Genomic DNA, 19014 nt, shown 5'->3' with positions numbered 1-19014 from the left:
CGAACAGCTTTAAATAAAGTTCAACAACTTTAAAAAAATAAATAATATTTGGTTTTGTGTTAAAAAACTTATGTTTGTGAATGAAAAGTTTAGCAAGTAAGAGAAATAAATAAATATATATATTTTTTCTTTTCTGGGTATTGGGCCCACAGAAGTGATACCAGTGTAAGACAGGTATCAGTCGTATTACGTGGTCCACGTACGCATGTAATATGAGTGATCCCCATGCAATTCTATTTAAACTGGGGAATCCATGCGTGAAAGAGACTGACCCAGGACACGCTGGAGGGATTCTATCTGTGGAGCTGGTGGATATGGCTGGGCAGAGGGCTGTGTGGGCTCCTCTGCTGAGGTTGATGACCCCAAGACCCGGACCCAGATCGGAAGAAGACGGTACTGTACGGATCTGGGATAACAGAAGATGAGTGATCCCCATACAGTTAATAATAATAATAATAATAATAATAATAATAATAATGGATTGGATTTATATAGCGCCTCTCTAGACACCCAAAGCGCTTCACATTATTGACCCATTATTCATTCGTGCTCACATTCTCCCTCTGGTGGTGGTAAACTACATCTGTAGCCACAGCTGCCCTGGGGCAGACTGACAGAAGCGTGGCTGCCATTTTGCGCCTACGGCCCCTCCGACCACCACCGAACATTCATACACCAGTGTGGGTGGCACTGGAGGCAAGGAGGGTGAAGTGTCTTGCCCAAGGACACAACGGACTGACTAGGACAGAGCGGGATTCGAACTGCCAACCCTTCGGTTATTGGACGACCCGCTCTACCAACTGAGCCATGGCCGCCCCATATAGTTATATTTCAATTGCGGGATCTGTGCGTGAAACGTCGGCTTACATTGATATCACTACTGCGGGTTCATTAACAGATTTAACACATTTAAAGTCCGGTCATTACACAGACTTCTGTGACAGACCACTGTCACAGATAGGAGGAGGAGCCTACGGTACCCTGCAGGCGCACAGCCCGGAGGCACGAGAAAGATGAAATCGATTTCACGACTTCCCATTTTTAAAAATCATCCTAATTAAAAAATCAGATTTCAATTTAAAATCAAACAATCATGCAGCCCTCGACAAAGGAATATATTTTTCGAATTCAAATCTCGTTATCATTACGCTGGACGATCACACACACACAAAAAAAACCCCACAGCTACGCTGGTTGAAAGACAGTGTAGCGGGTCAAATCACAGCGTCAGGGGCCCCAACATTCAACAAAAGTAGCGAGAACCCTGAATAGGGGCACTGTAGGGTTCTACATGGACGCCGTAGGGTTCTACAAAGGCAGGATGCTGTTCTGGACTGTTTGATGCCTTGTTCAGACAAAGACAGACCAGCGATCCTGGTCCAGGTTCTGTTCAGTGTTGTGTGAAACCTTTCTTTGGTAGATTACCCTCAGAATTTAAATCTGTCAAAATGACGAACGGCCATCAGAATCTTCCGTCATCTTCAAAAAAAATCTGTCAGTGATGGAGTATTTTCGGTGAAGGCGACCTCTGACTGATTCAATGTCCACAAAGTCTATCAGAAGTAGTATCTGAACCAGGTCCTTGTTGAACTCCACTAGTTGAACTTTTCACCTGGTAGTAGGTGGAGCTTCTGTGATGTCACTGTTTTGTGAAAGTGGTGCATTAGAACATACTTCTGTACTCTGAAGACAACAAAACAGTGCTCACTGTGGTGTTTGTCTTCACATCTGGATCCTGTGAAGCCTGATCTGGAGGTTTTTCAGTCTGATGTTCTTGTCAGAAGAAGTGGGTGCTGCTGGTTCAGACACACTGTGTTTCTTCTCATCTGATGCTGAGGTACTGTTTGGTCCAGATGTAGATGATTCACATCTGTGCTGATGATGTGAGACAGCAGAGGATGACCACAATCTGTTTGGACTTCGATAACACTCCAGCTGTTCTGATGTGTTATGACACTGATCGTCTAGAGTCTTACTTTTTGTACGACTGTTCAGTTTTTGTCTTTTGTGGAAATGTTTGACACGTTCATGTTCGGTGCATTGTGAACCTGTGATAAGAGAGCTATCACTCAATTTGGACTGGTTGGGATTCTCTTCGATATGGGTCCGTTGGTGACACTTGTAAGAGATAGATGACCAGAATATCTTTGTGCACCTATCACAGGGGTACATCAACTTCTTGTGGCGAACACGGTGGTGAGAATGTAAATCAGACGACAATCTGAAAGTCTTCCCACACTGGTCACAGCCATAAGGTCTTTCTCCAGTGTGAATACGTTCGTGCTTTTTTAAGCCACTTGCTGTGTTGAAAGTCTTCCCACACTGGTCACAGTAATATGGTCTTTCTCCACTGTGGATCCGTTGATGGTCTTTTAAGTGACTTGTTGTGGTGAAAGTCTTCCCACACTGGTCACAGTCATATGGTTTTTCTCCAGTGTGGCTGCGTTGGTGTTTTTTTAAATTACTTGATATGGTAAAAGTCTTCCCACACTGGTCACACTCATATGGTCTTTCTCCACTGTGAATGTTTAAGTGTTCCTTAAGCCCACTCATTGTGGTGAAAGTCTTCCCACACTGGTAACAGTCATATGGTCTTTCTCCAGTGTGGATGCGTCGGTGGATTTTTAAGTGACCTGCTGTGGTGAAAGTCTTCCCACACTGGTCACAGTTAAATGGTCTTTCTCCAGTGTGGATGCGTTGGTGTTTTGTTAAATTACTTGCTATGGTGAAAGTCTTCCCACACTGTTCGCAGCCATATGGTCTTTCCCCAGTGTGGATGCGTTGGTGGATTTTTAATTGACCTGCTGTGGTGAAAGTCTTCTCACACTTGTCACAGTCATATGGTCTTTCTCCAGTGTGGGTGCGTTGGTGGTCTTTTAAGACACTTGAGGTGAAAAAACTCTTCTCACACTGGTCACAGCTGTATGGTTTTTCTCCAGTGTGGACGCGTTGGTGTTTCTTCAGCCCATTCATTTTGGTGAAAGTCTTTCCACACTGATCACAGGTGGGTCTTCCATCCATGTTTGCTAGAATCAGGTGATCTTGGTCTTCCTCCAGATATGACTTTTAGGTTTCAGTTCAAATCCACCTTTAGCTTCTTCCTACATGAAAACACACAGAAACAGAACAGGTGGTCACTGAAATGCAACAGAACACAATAGAACAAACACATCTGTCTGAAACCAGATTAAGCAGATGGACAAAATCAAGTAGTTAGGCAATCGATGAGACATTTTCAAGACAACCAATATTTGAGGGTTTCTCCTTAAGAGATGAGTGTGAGACCAGAAAATAATAATAACAAAAATAAACAAAAATAATAATAATAACAGAAATATTGAAAGATTTTGAAAATGTCAGGTTCTCTCCAGTGTTGGAACATTCTTTAAATAGTTAAAAATCACAAAACACTGAAAATAACTGTTTACTTTGTTCATTGGGGCTAAATTAGATGAATTAAATTCATTATGAGGGTCCAAGTGCTGAGAATTGACAGCAAAGGTCCTATTGTATCTGTAATGTTCTCTGTTCTTATTCTTATTTTCAAGCTTTGCAGGAAGTTTCGAGGGCTTCACTATGTGTGAAAACTAAATATTCTTATTGTACATTTGAAAACTGATGCAGATTCAACAATGTACAATTGAGTTCTTTTGTACTCGTAGTTGTAGTAGTAGTAGTATATCCACTGTTAGTACTAGTATTTGTAGTAGTAGTATATCCACTGTTAATACTTGTATTTGTAGTAGTAGTATATCCACTGTTAATATTTGTATTTGTAGTAGTAGTATATCCACTGTTAGTACTAGTATTTGTCGTAGTAGTATATCCACTGTTAATATTTGTATTTGTAGTACTAGTATATCCACTGTTAGTACTTGTATTTGTAGTAGTAGTACATCCACTGTTAGTACGTGTATTTCTATTAGTAGTATATCCACTGTTAGTACTTGTATTTGTAGTAGTAGTATATTCACTGTTAATATTTGTATTTGTAGTAGTAGTATATCCACTGTTAATACTTGTATTTTAAGTAGTAGTATATTCACTGTTAGTACTAGTATTTGTAGTAGTAGTATATCCACTGTTAGTACTAATATTTGTAGTAGTAGTATATTCACTGTTAATATTTGTATTAGTAGTAGTAGTATATCCACTGTTAGTACTTGTATTTTAAGTAGTAGTATATTCACTGTTAGTACTAGTATCTGTAGTAGTAGTATATCCACTGTTAGTACTAGTATTTGTAGTAGTAGTATATCCACTGTTAGTACTAGTATTTGTAGTAGTAGTATATCCACTGTTAGTACTAGTATTTGTAGTAGTAGTATATTCACTGTTAATATTTGTATTTGTAGCAGTAGTACATCCACTGTTAGTACTTGTATTTGTAGTAGTAGTATATCCACTGTTAGTACTTGTATTTGTAGTAGTAGTATATCCACTGTTAGTACTTGTATTTGTAGTAGTAGTATATCCACTGTTAATACTTGTATTTGTAGTAGTAGTATATCCACTGTTAGTACTTGTATTTGTAGTAGTAGTATATCCACTGTTAATACTTGTATTTGTAGTAGTAGTATATCCACTGTTAGTACTTGTATTTGTAGTAGTAGTATATCCACTGTTAGTACTTGTATTTGTAGTAGTAGTATATCCTCTGTTAGTACTTGTATTTGTAGTAGTAGTACATCCACTGTTAGTACTAGTATTTGTAGTAGTAGTATATCCACTGTTAGTACTAGTATTTGTAGTAGTAGTATATCCACTGTTAATATTTGTATTTGTAGTAGTAGTATATCCACTGTTAATACTTGTATTTGTAGTAGTAGTATATCCACTGTTAGTACTAGTATTTGTAGTAGTAGTATATCCACTGTTAATACTTGTATTTGTAGTAGTAGTATATCCACTGTTAGTACTAGTATTTGTAGTAGTAGTATATCCACTGTTAATACTTGTATTTGTAGTAGTAGTATATCCACTGTTAGTGCTAGTATTTGTAGTAGTAGTATATCCACTGTTAATATTTGTATTTGTAGTAGTAGTATATCCACTGTTAATACTAGTATTTGTAGTAGTAGTATATCCACTGTTAGTACTTGTATTTGTAGTAGTAGTATATCCACTGTTAATACTTGTATTTGTAGTAGTAGTATATCCACTGTTAGTACTTGTATTTGTAGTAGTAGTATATCCACTGTTAGTACTTGTATTTGTAGTAGTAGTATATCCTCTGTTAGTACTTGTATTTGTAGTAGTAGTACATCCACTGTTAGTACTAGTATTTGTAGTAGTAGTATATCCACTGTTAGTACTAGTATTTGTAGTAGTAGTATATCCACTGTTAATATTTGTATTTGTAGTAGTAGTATATCCACTGTTAATACTTGTATTTGTAGTAGTAGTATATCCACTGTTAGTACTAGTATTTGTAGTAGTAGTATATCCACTGTTAATACTTGTATTTGTAGTAGTAGTATATCCACTGTTAGTACTAGTATTTGCAGTAGTAGTATATCCACTGTTAGTACTAGTATTTGTAGTAGTAGTATATCCTCTGTTAGTACTAGTATTTGTAGTAGTAGTACATCCACTGTTAGTACTAGTATTTGTAGTAGTAGTATATCCACTGTTAGTACTAGTATTTGTAGTAGTAGTATATCCACTGTTAATATTTGTATTTGTAGTAGTAGTATATCCACTGTTAGTGCTAGTATTTGTAGTAGTAGTATATCCACTGTTAGTACTAGTATTTGTAGTAGTAGTATATCCACTGTTAGTGCTAGTATTTGTAGTAGTAGTATATCCACTGTTAGTACTAGTATTTGCAGTAGTAGTATATCCACTGTTAGTACTAGTATTTGTAGTAGTAGTATATCCACTGTTAGTACTAGTATTTGTAGTAGTAGTATATCCACTGTTAATACTTGTATTTGTAGTAGTAGTATATCCACTGTTAGTACTAGTATTTGCAGTAGTAGTATATCCACTGTTAGTACTAGTATTTGCAGTAGTAGTATATCCACTGTTAGTACTAGTATTTGTAGTAGTAGTATATCCTCTGTTAGTACTAGTATTTGTAGTAGTAGTACATCCACTGTTAGTACTAGTATTTGTAGTAGTAGTATATCCTCTGTTAGTACTAGTATTTGTAGTAGTAGTACATCCACTGTTAGTACTAGTATTTGTAGTAGTAGTATATCCTCTGTTAGTATTTGTATTTGTAGTAGTAGTACATCCACTGTTAGTACTAGTATTTGTAGTAGTAGTATATCCTCTGTTAGTATTTGTATTTGTAGTAGTAGTACATCCACTGTTAGTACTAGTATTTGTAGTACTAGTATTAACACTTATGTATATTTGTTCTAGTTGTTGCTACTTCTAACACCAGCTGTTCTACTTTTTAATACTTGTACTTTAGTTTGCTGTGACTTTGTACAACAATACAACACTACACTTTAGTGCCCATGAGAAAAACGTCTTTGGCGTACGCTGTCTGGGTACGCCAAAGAGATCATTGTAGTTTTTATTCACGGTTTTAGAGAGCGTATGACAGCGTTTTAACGTCATGTAAGTTGCATCTCCGTGAAATAAATAAAGACATATACAACCATTAATCAACATGTCCACCATTATCCAATATCAGACTATTATACAGCATTTCAAAGTTATGTAAATGATGTTTGTGAAATACAGATCCATGCACCTGTTCACTCCATGTCCATCATTCATATCAGACTACAACACAGCGTCCCACTGCACTTCAAACTGTCATGCAGGATTTACCGATGCTCATAAATTCACAGGTTAATGTCTTCATTAAAATAATTCTGAAAAGGTTCCTAGTAATGTATTTAGTTGTAATTTTATGTATTGCATGTTTTGAAAGCAGCTCCATTGTTACATAAAATATAGTTTAGTCCCTTGTATTAAGTCTAATAACATGACGCATGTTTGGATTATTTTTTATTTTGTTTGTAGACAAATTTTTTCTCTTTTTAATGTTTGCTTCAGCATTTATTTTTGAGCTGTTTGCAAATACCCAGTGGCTGCAGATGGAACTTTTCATTAGCTAGTAAATAGGACTAATTGATATTGGTAAGATATTTTTGTGAATAAGCCTTTTAAAAACACATCATGTATTAGTTTAAAAACCCTTTTGGCAGTATAGTGTAGATCGGTAGCATATTTTGTGTGAAACTGAACATAATATAAAGGAAAATGTGTGTATGAGAGAGAGAGAGAAGAGCTACAGAGTGTACAGGTCGGAAGTTACAGAACAGGAAGATGATGACAACTTATATGACTCAAAGGATGAATATATATTAAAAATAATTTTTTAAAAAAGACCATGATCAAGGGGGTTATAAAGGACATCGTGACATACAAGACAGACAGATGTATACCCCCAGAGGACATACAGTCACGGGAAAAAAAATGATTAAACCATCAAAAGTCATCAAAAACAATGGTTATGCAATCCAGTCCTAACTTCTGTGTGTCATGTGACTAAAACAGACAGAAAAGAAAACATGGAATGTGTAAAGGCACTGTTTTTGTCAGTCCAACAACATAGATACTGATGGAAGAACTGAAGTGATTTTGGTTCTTATTAAGAAAACATGTTAAATGGATACCAGCTGTTAAATTCAACTACTATGAGCTGGTTTTGTTGTTCTCATCATATTTGTCCGAACAAATGGACCTTTAGTTGGACCAGGCATTAAAATGAACCAGAAACTGAAGAAAACAAGAGGTGGTCTAAGATTATTTTCCTTGACTGTACGTGGACATCTAGACCAGGGGTGTCCAAACTTTTTTTAAACAGGGCCAGATCTGATAATGTGGACATTGCCAGGGGCCAGTGGTCCCTTCGGACGTTTTTTAAACAGTAAAAATTACATATAAAAGCGCTGTTCTACAACAATTTTATTTTCATTGTCACAATATCATTTTTTTAAATGGCAATGTAACCAAATCTAAGCCACTCAGGTGTGAACAAATTAAAAAAAAAAAAACATTTCTGCCTTCCTTTCACATCTGGAATCAGATAACATAGAACAAACTGTGTGGAGTATCTGAAACGTCCAAGAAGTTGATAAAAATCTTAACCCCACATTCATTTTAAACATGACTTATATGAGTAATCATTACTCATATATTACTCAGTAATGCAAAGTCTGTTAACATTTTAGATGAAAACATACAACTCTTACTCTTGTCTTCCACAAAATCATTCAGAAAGTAATATTTGTGTCACATCTACAAGTACATAACACCAGCAGTTATAGGCAACTAACCTGGCAACTTGGTATCCTGCCTTGGTGGTGAATTCATTGAACTCCCAGGTTCACATGAACAGTCACTGTTGTGAGTTTAAAGCAGCTTCAATTTGCTTCAATTTTTCGGAGCGCTCACTCCCTGCTAGCTTGTCGTATGCGTTAGCATGTTCTGTCTGCTAGTGTGTCTTTACATTGAATTCCTTAAACAAGGCAACAGTCTGTTGACAAATTAGGCAAACACAATCGCCTCGATTTTCAGGGAAAAAAAATTGTAATTCCCATCTCTCCTGGAAGCAGCGGCCCTCACTGTCAACTTTCCTTTTTTTTTATTTACAGGCGCCGTGGTTAGAAATTAGTGAAAAGGGTTCACGGCAAGGTCACAGAGCCAGATAGAGTTAGAGTGGTGCTGCCACCATGAGGTGAAAGGAGGAACTGCATTTGAACCTTTTATGATTCATGTACTCGGTTCAACAGTCCAAGTGGGCCATAAAAAATACATTATAAAACCCAAGCTGTGGGCCGTAGAAAATCTGACCGCGGGCCATGATTGGCGACCGGGCCGGACTTTGGACATGCCTGGTCTAGACGTTTCAAATGCACAGAATGTAGCTGATGCACGCAGGAGACGGAGGACCAGAAACCAGAGCTCACAGGGAAAAGAACGAGGCACAGACCTAAAACACACACACCAGCCCAGCGCTCATCTGTGCTCAGTTATCAGTCAGATAGTTCAGAGGAGGAACTCTTCTCTGGAACTTTTAAAGGAGAAATGGCGGTTCATCCTGATAAGCCCCGCCCTTTCCAATGACAACGCTTTCCCCTTGTACAGGTAATGATTACCTCACCATATGTTCAAGCAGACGTCATCTCAGACTGATACCCTTTTTCCACCAAAAAGAACCAGGTCAAGGTTATTATCGTTAACAAAAACTAATGAAATAATGAAAACTAGAATTGAAAAACATTTTTAACTGAAATAAATAAAAACTAGAATTAAAAGAAAAAAATGACAACTAACTGAAACTGTATTGTGTGTTTACAAAACTAACTAAAACTAATACAAATTATGGATAAAATTCCCTTCGTTTTCATCGTTGTCAACGTCAGATTGATTTGAAATCGGTTTATTTCACTCGAGCAGTTGTAGCTGTTGGCAGCGTACGGCACTTCACAGACCGTCCCTTCTCATCACTTGTCGTTTAGAGTCGTCTTCTGCTCTGAACTGTACCTGGAAACATGGAGACTAAAGTTGGGAGAAAGCAGCAGAGTCCTGTCTGGGATTTATCTAAATACAACGACGAGGAAGAGAAAAGATATGAAAAAACTCAAACTAATACTAAAACTAAACTATAACTAAGCTTTTAGAAAAAATAATAATAAAAACTAGCAAAGCTGCTCTAAAAACTAATTAAAACTAACTGAATTACAGAAAAAAAGTCCAAACTAAATAAAACTAAACTATAATGACATGGTAGCCTAACCTATTGTACAATGTCAGAGTTGATTTTCCTGCTTTCATTTGCTATTACTATCAGATTGATTATTATTATTATAAATTGCACACCTTATTTCATACTGGGCTACTCCTTTGTCGATTGTGTAAAAAGTTCATCTCATCCAGTTGGCTGCTGCTGGATAATGCAGTGTGTTTAGTAGCTGAATATTAAACGTGGCTCTTGCCTGCTTCTGTCTGTCGGTTTAAAGCAGCTGTCTGCTCCCACTGTCTACAACTAAGTCCACTTCATTTGATTCATACATTGTAGATGGTCTTTTGCACCGTCTATACTTTGACTATTATTGTTTGCTGTGCTTTGGGTCGGTTTTAGTTAAGTTACAGACCCCAGTTAGAGGTCTGGGCTGCTTTACTCTTGGGATCATGCACTTTGTTCAGGATGGTGCTGGAGGGTGGGGGGGGTGAGTGTAGTTTTTGTATTGAAAGTCCTTTTATTATTTTGTTGGTCTTCTTTCTTTTCATTTTGTCCACTTGGAATTGCACTTTGTTTCAAACATGACATCTGCCAGAGTCTCAGAATTCATCTTGCGACAGTTTGAGTTTGAAGCTTTAATTTAATTTTTTTTTTTTTAGGGGTGCCAGTCAGGTCTCTCTCCTGACATTTTAGATGTGAACTTAGTCTGTTTAAGTCAGTCTTTTGTGTATGTCTCAAGCCACACAAAGGATGGGAGTCTTAATTAAACCCACACCCTACACATTAAATGACAAAAAAAAAGAAAGCACACATTTAAACCATTTAAAATTCAAAATCATGTATGACACAGTTATAAAAACACACAAATTCAAACCCACAGTTGTCCCCCCAAAGTCCAAACTCAACAAAATCCACCAAACAAGTGAAAATCCAAACTTAAATTTTCCAACATTTATCAGTCTTTTGAAAGAAGAAAGTAACAAAAACCAGTTCAGTCCATTTAAACAAAAAATTCCACTTCGGGTTTTCAGTTTCTCAAAAAGAAAAAATAAATAAATATATATAGATTTAAAAACTGCCGCCAACTCGGAGCGGATGTGGTGACGACGCCGTGGTGACGATTTCCGGGGTGGATCCGGAAACGAACAGGCATGTTACGGGGGGGGGGGGGGGGGGGGGGGGGTTTGGTGCAACTTCCAAGTTGTCACAATCTGTCCCAGTTCAGACTGTATCTGTTCAATACTATCATTATTTCAGATCATGGCTAATTTAAATGTTCCTTCTGGGAGGAATGGGCAGTCAGTTCAGTTTACCAGTTGGAATGTGAAAGGCCTGAATCCTCCTGTTAAACGCACCAGGGTCCTTGTTCATCTTAAGGTCTTAAAAACGGAGCTAGCTTTTCTATCTCAGACACACATGCACAGCTCAGACCACAACAGTCTAAAGCAGGGCTCTCAAACATGTGGCCCCGGGGCCAAATGCAGCCCCCCAAAGGTTCCAATCCGACCCCAGGGATGAATTTACAAAGTGTAATAATTCCACAGTCCAGGCTGTGGAACTTGTTTTAGTTCAGGTTCCACATCCAGACCAATCTGATCTACAGTCAAATAATAACAGCAGAAGAACCGACAAAAATAATGACTCCATATTTTCTTCTTGATTTGATGTGAAAAAAATAATATTACACCATGCCTATAAATAATGACAACTTCAAATTTTTGTCTTTGTTTTAGTGCAAAAAATAACATTCAATTATGAAAATATTTACATTTACGAACTATCATGTAACAATAAAATGTGAACAACCTGAAATGTCTAAAGAAAATTCAGCATAACTTTAATTATTTTCTTCCTGTTCCTCAGTGTTTAGTGCCTTTGTAGATCTGATCCATAATGCACATGGACAAATGACCAGTTGAGGCAGAATACTGTTAAATTGCACTTATTTTGCTGAAGAAATTTCAATTTTTTCAGGTTATTCACATTTTTTTGTTTGGATAGCTCATAAAAGTATGTATTTTCATAATTTAATGGGGGGTTTTTGCACTAAAACGAAGACAAAAATTTGGAGTTGTCATTATTTCTAGGTTATTATGCTATTATTTTTTAAAAATAGGCAGTTGTTTTTTAATATCAGGTGTGTATTTAATATCCTTCACACATCATCTTCATCACAGTTTTCTGGCTTTGTTGGACATTTTTTCAATAAACTTAAGAGATCTGAAATAATTAATAAAATCACATATAAATAAATTAAAGGAGGAGTTTGTGTTTTTCCACTTACAACAATGAATATGAAATTTACCCAAAATAATAATAAGGTTAACAATATCTTTGATATTTACATCTACAGAATCCATATAATAAATAATATCATATAAAGAAAAAGACGGAATATTTTAAATGTTTAAGGATAACCAACTGTGAAAATCAGCCCAAAAGGAAATGCAGTATGAACAATTAAAAAACTAATGTTCAATGGTTTCAGCTTCAGAGGAACAGAAAACAGGAATCCACAGCAAAATGAAATCTTTTGTGCAAATAATCATTAGCAGGGTTAATTTTAAGATGCAATTTAGAAAAGAGTTTCCTTTACTGTGGGAGCAACAGGACACCAAAGAGAAAAAGAAAAACATTTTTCCCTCAGGGTGGTTTCCATGTTAGGTAAAGCAACTGTGTTAAAGTCCCCAAAGTTTTTCTGTTTAAAGCTAGACAGATCATTTTATTGTTGCACCTTCTATCGAACAGATCAATGTCATTGACTTTCAAACCAGGTCAGAAGGGAACAGATAAGGGGCGGGGCATAGCACCTTGGATTATTTAAGTAATGATGTTGGAATCACTTTACAGATTTGATCATATTCTTTTCTTGTGCTATTTATATTGTATTTCCTAGAGAATTCTTCACATGATAACAGGAGTCTTTCTGTGTTCAATAAATCCAAAACAAATAATAAACCATTATGAAACCATTCAGCTTTAAAAACTGACTTTCTATTTCTAATAATCAATCTGTTGTTCCATAAAACAGTGTTGTGTGGGCAGAAGTTATGGGTAAAAATCATTCTGCTAAAGTTCAATGCTTGTTTGTGGAAGTTAGATAACTAAATAGGAATTTGATGCACTTCAAAATCACATTTCCAAAAGAAGTCAATCCCTCCAACTTTACTGAATAAATTCTTCAGAATGGGGCTGGGAAAGACAGTCTTTCAACCACTGCATTCTCACAGATGTGATAACTGATTCACATTCCATGGCTTTTAATCCCCCTTCATCATAATCTGACAAGTTGAGTTTCATGAAGGTAGTGAGTCTTATTTTTACAAATAAATGTAAATATTATAGCGTTAGATGACTTGATTACTTTTGCAGACATGTATAATGGTTGTCATGGATACAGAAGTGTGGAGAAGCCTTGGGCTGTAGATAGAAGAATCCAGCCCAGTAGACAGAGGTCTGTGATGAACCAGTGACTGAACCATTTCTATAAAGCTTTTGACCTTGGAATAATATTTAAATCAGTTCCTTTAGTTCCATTTTTTGTGATTCTAATTCCCAGATACTTCACTTGGTCTTTCACTGGGATGTCAGCTCTACTGTGAACATCACTGGTATGAACAGATCACAGCTCACATTTTTGGAGGTTCAGTCATAAACCAGATGCTTTGGACAAAAGGTTCATTTGACCAGTTGTTTGAAAGGAGCCTCCTTCAGTTCAGCAGTAGTGGGGCTGTGCATGTGCTGCATTCCAGAGTGCTGGGGGGTAGAATCTATCTGACTTGGACTGAACTCCATCCCACCTCAAAGTATTCCAGGTGATCCACGTTGAACAGAAACCAAAACCATGGAGATGGCAGATCTGAGCTCCTATCTGCTTTGATCCTGAGGAGGCATTTGGACTGTGGACAGTCCAGTGTTCTCATACACAACAAGGTGGAAACTTTGAGGATCATTATTGTGAAAAAATATAGTGGAATAAATGTAGACCTTTCAGGCAGCGTCTTGTGTTGAATTTATTAGAAAAACTGTGTAGTTTCAGAATATAACATCCAAAAATGTGTATGACTCGTCCTTGTGTGACTTTTTGCATGATGTTTGATGAAAAGTGGAGCAAAAATTAGCCTTTATCAGTTACAAATAATTTGAAAACCCATATTAATCCTGCTGCTGCTGTCAAATGTTCATTGAACTTGCTTCCTTTGAAGCTTAGAAGCAGAGCTTCTGGTCTGACCTTTAGAATGAGGATCAGTTTCAGTGATTTCAGTTCAAAGTCAATGACGTCAGATCAGACAGTTCCTCAGAAGACGTCCTGGACTATTTGGTTTAGATTTTTTGGCTTCTAGGTAAGAACTGGACTTATAATTCTGTATGTAGAGTTGATATTCTCATAAATCTGTATGTATTCTACACCATTCTCTTTCTTTTTCTGTTGTGAATAAAGCATTACCCAACAATTAAGTCTATTCTAATATTAGATCAGTCAAATCCTTACTTTTACTAACACTACCCTCATCAGTTTTTAGTTTGTGAAAAAAATACATACCATTGTATAAAAAAATAAATAAATAAAAAAAAACACTTGCATTCACTCAATTTTCAATATCGAGCCTCCAAAACTGAATCAATTCTGCCCACCTACATGGGCTACAATTAGTTTATATCATTTAGGTCCATTTACTTTCCTAAAGTCAGATCAAGTTTTTTTTTTTTTTTTTGTTTTTTTTTACAACCAAATGTTCATACTGGTTTTTGAAACTGCCACCAGTTTGTTAGATTTGGACTTGTTCTGTCAATGATGAAACCAATTCAACCAGAGATTTTGTATAAATGATTTCAGATTCAGATTCCTGAGAAAATTTGACCCTAAACTGATAGATTTTCAGTCCAGAACCAAGAACTGGAATTTTGCCCTTAACCCTCTGGTATCCCGTCCACCATGGCCCTTACTATGCACCAGGTGTGCCTTTTTGGCACATTTGTGGAATAATGTCAAAACATTTTTCATACAGTTTGTTTTTAATTCTTTTACACTTTTTTCTATTTCATCAACTTGAGCTGTAAATAAAAATACCAAATACTCAAGAACTGTCACATTTTTTAACCCTTTAAATGCCGTGTTTGTAATGTCAACAAACCATTTTTTTGATGCAAAAAAAAAACAAAAAATGTATTTTTTTCAATATACTCCATAAAAAGTGGATCACATATTATTAGATTTTTTCATCCTGGCATATGTCAATGATTAACTCCAACACTGGTTAATTTGCATTACTATTTTTGGCGCTAGGTCAAATGTTCAAAAAATACTAGCATCTGTCATCAAGTGTGCATAAAATGCACACCTACAAATCAAACTATTAAATTTTATATATTGATTTATTTTTCTGCTCTAATTTGATTTTATTTTTGTAAATCCAGCTCAGTCCTAATCATACAGATCAAATGTTAGAAATAGTGCGTTCATTTTAACTTTGTTTTATCGTTCTTTTATTGATTCTGTTTTATCTTTTTGTCTGGTGGCGTGGTTCAGTCAGACCTCAGTTGCAGAGAAACTCACTAAATCAAATAGTCAGATGGTCCAGTCGCCTGATTGGTGAGTCCCAGTCTTGTCCCGCCTCCCTGTCCACTAAACAGGTCCAGAGGATGGCTTCATCAGTTCTTAACAATGACTCCCATCCTTTACCAGGTGAATTTCAACTCCTTTCCTCTGGACGGAGGTTCTTAGTCCCAAGGTGCAGGACACAGCGTTAGAAAAACAGTTTTGTTCCTGTCGCCGTCACTGAGCTCAATAAGAAACAGTGACATTGCACTTTACTAACTTTTTTTAGTTATTTATTCCATTTCTTTGCTCTATTTATTATTGTGACTTCAAATTTTTAAATTTTTAAATTTTATGTTCTTATCCTGGTTTTTATCCCAGATTGTTTTTATTTGATCTTTTCTGGTTTTTATTGTGTTTTATTGCATCTTGTTCTTATTTATTGGATCTTATTTATTTTATTCTTTTCCTTATCGATGCTGCTATACAGATGAGTGGTGGAACACTGAGCACTTTTTGTCCTGTCTTTTTGTCCGGTCTGTAGGCGTGATCAAGTGCCTGTCTTGAATGTTCAATGTATGTGTTGTTGTAATGCCAAGGCAATCACCTAGACTGCAAAACAAATCTACCTACGGGCATAAATAAAGTAACCTTGACCTTGACCCTTTTATTCACACTTGGCAGACAGATGCTAGTCTGGTTATTTTCTTTTGTTTACAATGTGCACATTTTAGTTGGTGGACAGAATTTTAAAGATCATGCAAAAATGAACAACTTTTGAATTCTAACCTTATTTAAATTGTGAAAAATAATATGAAGTTTTTTTTAACACGAAGTGCAAAGTGTGCCTAAAAGGCACACCCGGATACCAGAGGGTTAATGTCACTAAAATGCCACTCAGACCTTGACCCTTGGAAGAGGCCAAATGACGGAGGAGCTCATTACACACTGTCTAGTTTCTGTTCATTGTGACCTTTCACACTGTGTGCCTCTATTGTTGTGTTGACGTCACATTGTAGTTTTAAGTGAGGTGGGGGTACATGGAGCTGGACCCACTTTACCACCAGGACCTCCGGCTTCCACAGCCGTTCCAATGCATGTGACCCAGCTGGAGGGGGGAAACTACCCCCTCCCAGTCCTTTGGACCGCCCGTGAATTTTGGACCAGAATGCAGATCACTTATTATTACCTCCGCCAAGGAGGTTATGTTTTTACCAGGGTTTGTTTGTTTGTTTGTCTGTCCGTTAGTGTGCAACATAACTCAAAAAGTTATGGACAGATTTTGATGAAATTTTCAGGGTTTGTTGGAAATGGGATAAGGAAGAAATGATTAAATTTTGGTGGTGATCGGGGGTGGGGGGGCTCATTTCCAACAAACCCTGAAAATTTCATCCAAATCTGTCCATAACTTTTTGAGTTATGTTGCACACTAACGGACAGACAAACAGACAGACAGACAAACAAACAAACAAACCCTGGCAAAAACATAACCTCCTTGGCGTGGGGGGGCCCACAGGGGGGGCCACTGATCAGCCTTGGCGGAGGTCTGCGCTCTCCGAGTGCTTCTAGTTTACTTATTTATTTTTTTGTATAATGCAGATAACTTTCTTATTTATTTATTTTTCATATATAATGCAGATCACTTACTGTTCAGGACAAGCCGGCCTTTGACGTCACAGTCCGTAAATCCCATCCAAGTGTGCAGCAGAAGCAGAACCAGGACACCCATCTGACACTGGGATCTGACCAAAAACAAACTAAGTCACCAAGACCATGTGAAAAGGTTCCAGATTCAGTTTTGCTCCGACTTAGCAAAACTGGTCCGTGTTTGGTCTGAGGAGGAAACCGACACCCTAATGCGGCCCGGGTGGAACTGGTCCGGGTCCGAAGGTTCCGCCTACAGTGTTCCATGATGGAAACACACGAACAGTAGTGCTAGTGTTTATCAGTTTCAGTTATACTCCTGCTCTCACCACTCAAATAAAGCCATCGTTCGACACAGTTTCTTAACGGTTCCCATCGTTTGGCCGAAACATCCTGTATTTTTTCTTTTTTTACGTATATGAGGTGCATATTCCATATTTTTGCTGGCTTTTTAAAACTTTCCGTTGTATTTTCCTCCTCCGAACTACAGGAAGCTCGCTTCCTGGTCGCAGCTATCTTGGATGTTTTGCGCTTTCTTATTGGACCAGCAGGTTACACGTGACTCAAACCGCAGCACGCATGATAACAATAGCATTGCGCGAAGAAAGTTAAGTAGTACCGAATTCAAACACTGATTTTTAAAAAACTGCAGGATTGCAAATGGAGAACTTTTGACAGTTACCTCAGGAACAATATATCTTTGTAACTGAGTAAAAAGATTGTAGTGCCCCATATGTCGGAACGGGATGAAACGATACGGCGTTCACCTTACGGCCTAAAGCCCCACAGCCTCATCTGGACCGGAAATGACTGTTTGGAGTCACTGTTCACTAGTGGAGGAACCACGGATATTTCTTCTTCTTCTTCTTCTTCTAATTCTTCTTCTTCTTCTTCTTCTTTTTTTTTTTTTTTTTGGCACAAAGCAAATTTACATATCAAGAATGGGAACATATTACAGAAGAGTAATACAGAAATACATTAGGTGGAATGGTGAAACAGAACTAATGCAAATATCTGAAACAAAATAAACAAAAAGATTAAGACATTTGAAGTTTAATGAAAATAGAGAACAGAAAGAAAAATAAATCAATCAATCTGACTGGACAATAGAGCACAAAGGGACTAAGGCAAGATACAATTAAAACAGGAAGGACTCAGATAAACTAGAATAAAGTTATCTGGCTTTGTTAGACATATTTACAATATACTGTAGAGATCTGTAATACTGGATAAAATCACATTTAAACAAATTAAAGAAGGGGTTCGTGTTTTTCCACTTGCAACAATGAATATGAAATTTACCCAAAATTAGTAACAATAAGGTTAATAATATCTTTTATGTTTACCATAATATAAATAGTACCACATAAGGAAAAAGACGGGATATTTTTAATTTTTAAGGAAAACCAACTGTGAATATCAGCCCAAAAGGAAATGCAGTGTGAACAATTAAAAACACAAATGTTCAATGGTTTCAGCTTCAGAGGAACAGAAAACCCAGGAATGCACAACAAAATGAAATCTTTTGTGCAAAAAATTATAAGCAGGGTTAATTGAAGATGCAATTTTGAAAAGAGTTTCCTTTACTGAGGGAGTAACAGGACACCAAAGAGAAAAAGAAAAACATTTTTCCCTCAGGGTGGTTTTAATGTTCCGTAAAGCAACTGTGTTAAAGATCCACTAATATATGGGTTCAAACAGTAAAGTGGAGCTGAACAAATGAAATAAAAAATGAAAATAAAATGGAATAACAAAGAAAACAAGGAAAGAAAACTACAATAAAATATAAAAATTAAATAAAGTATTATAAAATTTGTATAAAATTATATAAAGTAAAATTAAAAAAAATAAGAAATAAAAAATTAAGCAATACAAAAGAAAATAAAACACAAAAAATTAAATACAAAAATAAAATAAAAACAATTATGTAAAAAAAAAAAAAAAAAATTAATAATGTAATAAAAAAATTAAATCAAATGAAATTAAATTCTCTGTTTAGAAAATATTCATGCACACTAAAGTTAATGATAAAATACTGTAACGATAATGATATTGGATTTATTGCGGCTGTGGTCCTGGTTTTGTCGGTTCCTTTACAACATTATAAATACACTGAGATGAA

The 19014-nt window shown here is 36.4% G+C and overlaps 1 protein-coding gene across 2 annotated transcripts; it reads right to left on the bottom strand.

Annotated features, from left to right (window-relative positions):
- Positions 1-1157: 1157 nt before the first annotated feature.
- LOC115414120 (zinc finger protein 883-like) lies at positions 1158-17222 on the bottom strand. 2 transcript variants are annotated; one of them, XM_030127338.1, is made up of 2 exons: positions 16896-17222; positions 1158-3101 (listed from the first exon to the last, which is right to left on the bottom strand). In XM_030127338.1, the coding sequence occupies exon 2, from the start codon at positions 3019-3021 to the stop codon at positions 1723-1725; it is 1299 nt and encodes a 432-aa protein (XP_029983198.1). In that variant the 5' UTR covers positions 3022-3101; positions 16896-17222; the 3' UTR covers positions 1158-1722. The 2 variants fall into 2 exon arrangements, with proteins under 2 accessions (XP_029983198.1, XP_029983199.1); XM_030127339.1 differs by lacking the exon at positions 16896-17222 and adding an exon at positions 11906-11916 and having other exon boundaries at positions 1158-3094.
- Positions 17223-19014: the final 1792 nt, after the last annotated feature.

Source organism: Sphaeramia orbicularis, chromosome 22, assembly GCF_902148855.1.
Source record: "Sphaeramia orbicularis chromosome 22, fSphaOr1.1, whole genome shotgun sequence".
Classification (NCBI taxonomy): domain Eukaryota; kingdom Metazoa; phylum Chordata; class Actinopteri; order Kurtiformes; family Apogonidae; genus Sphaeramia; species Sphaeramia orbicularis.
This window is presented reverse-complemented; position numbering and strand designations above follow the sequence as displayed.

Bases quoted from the DNA above. Each gene is read 5' to 3' on its own strand.
- LOC115414120 (XM_030127338.1), bottom strand. From the start codon at position 3,021: ATGGATGGAAGACCCACCTGTGATCAGTGTGGAAAGACTTTCACCAAA.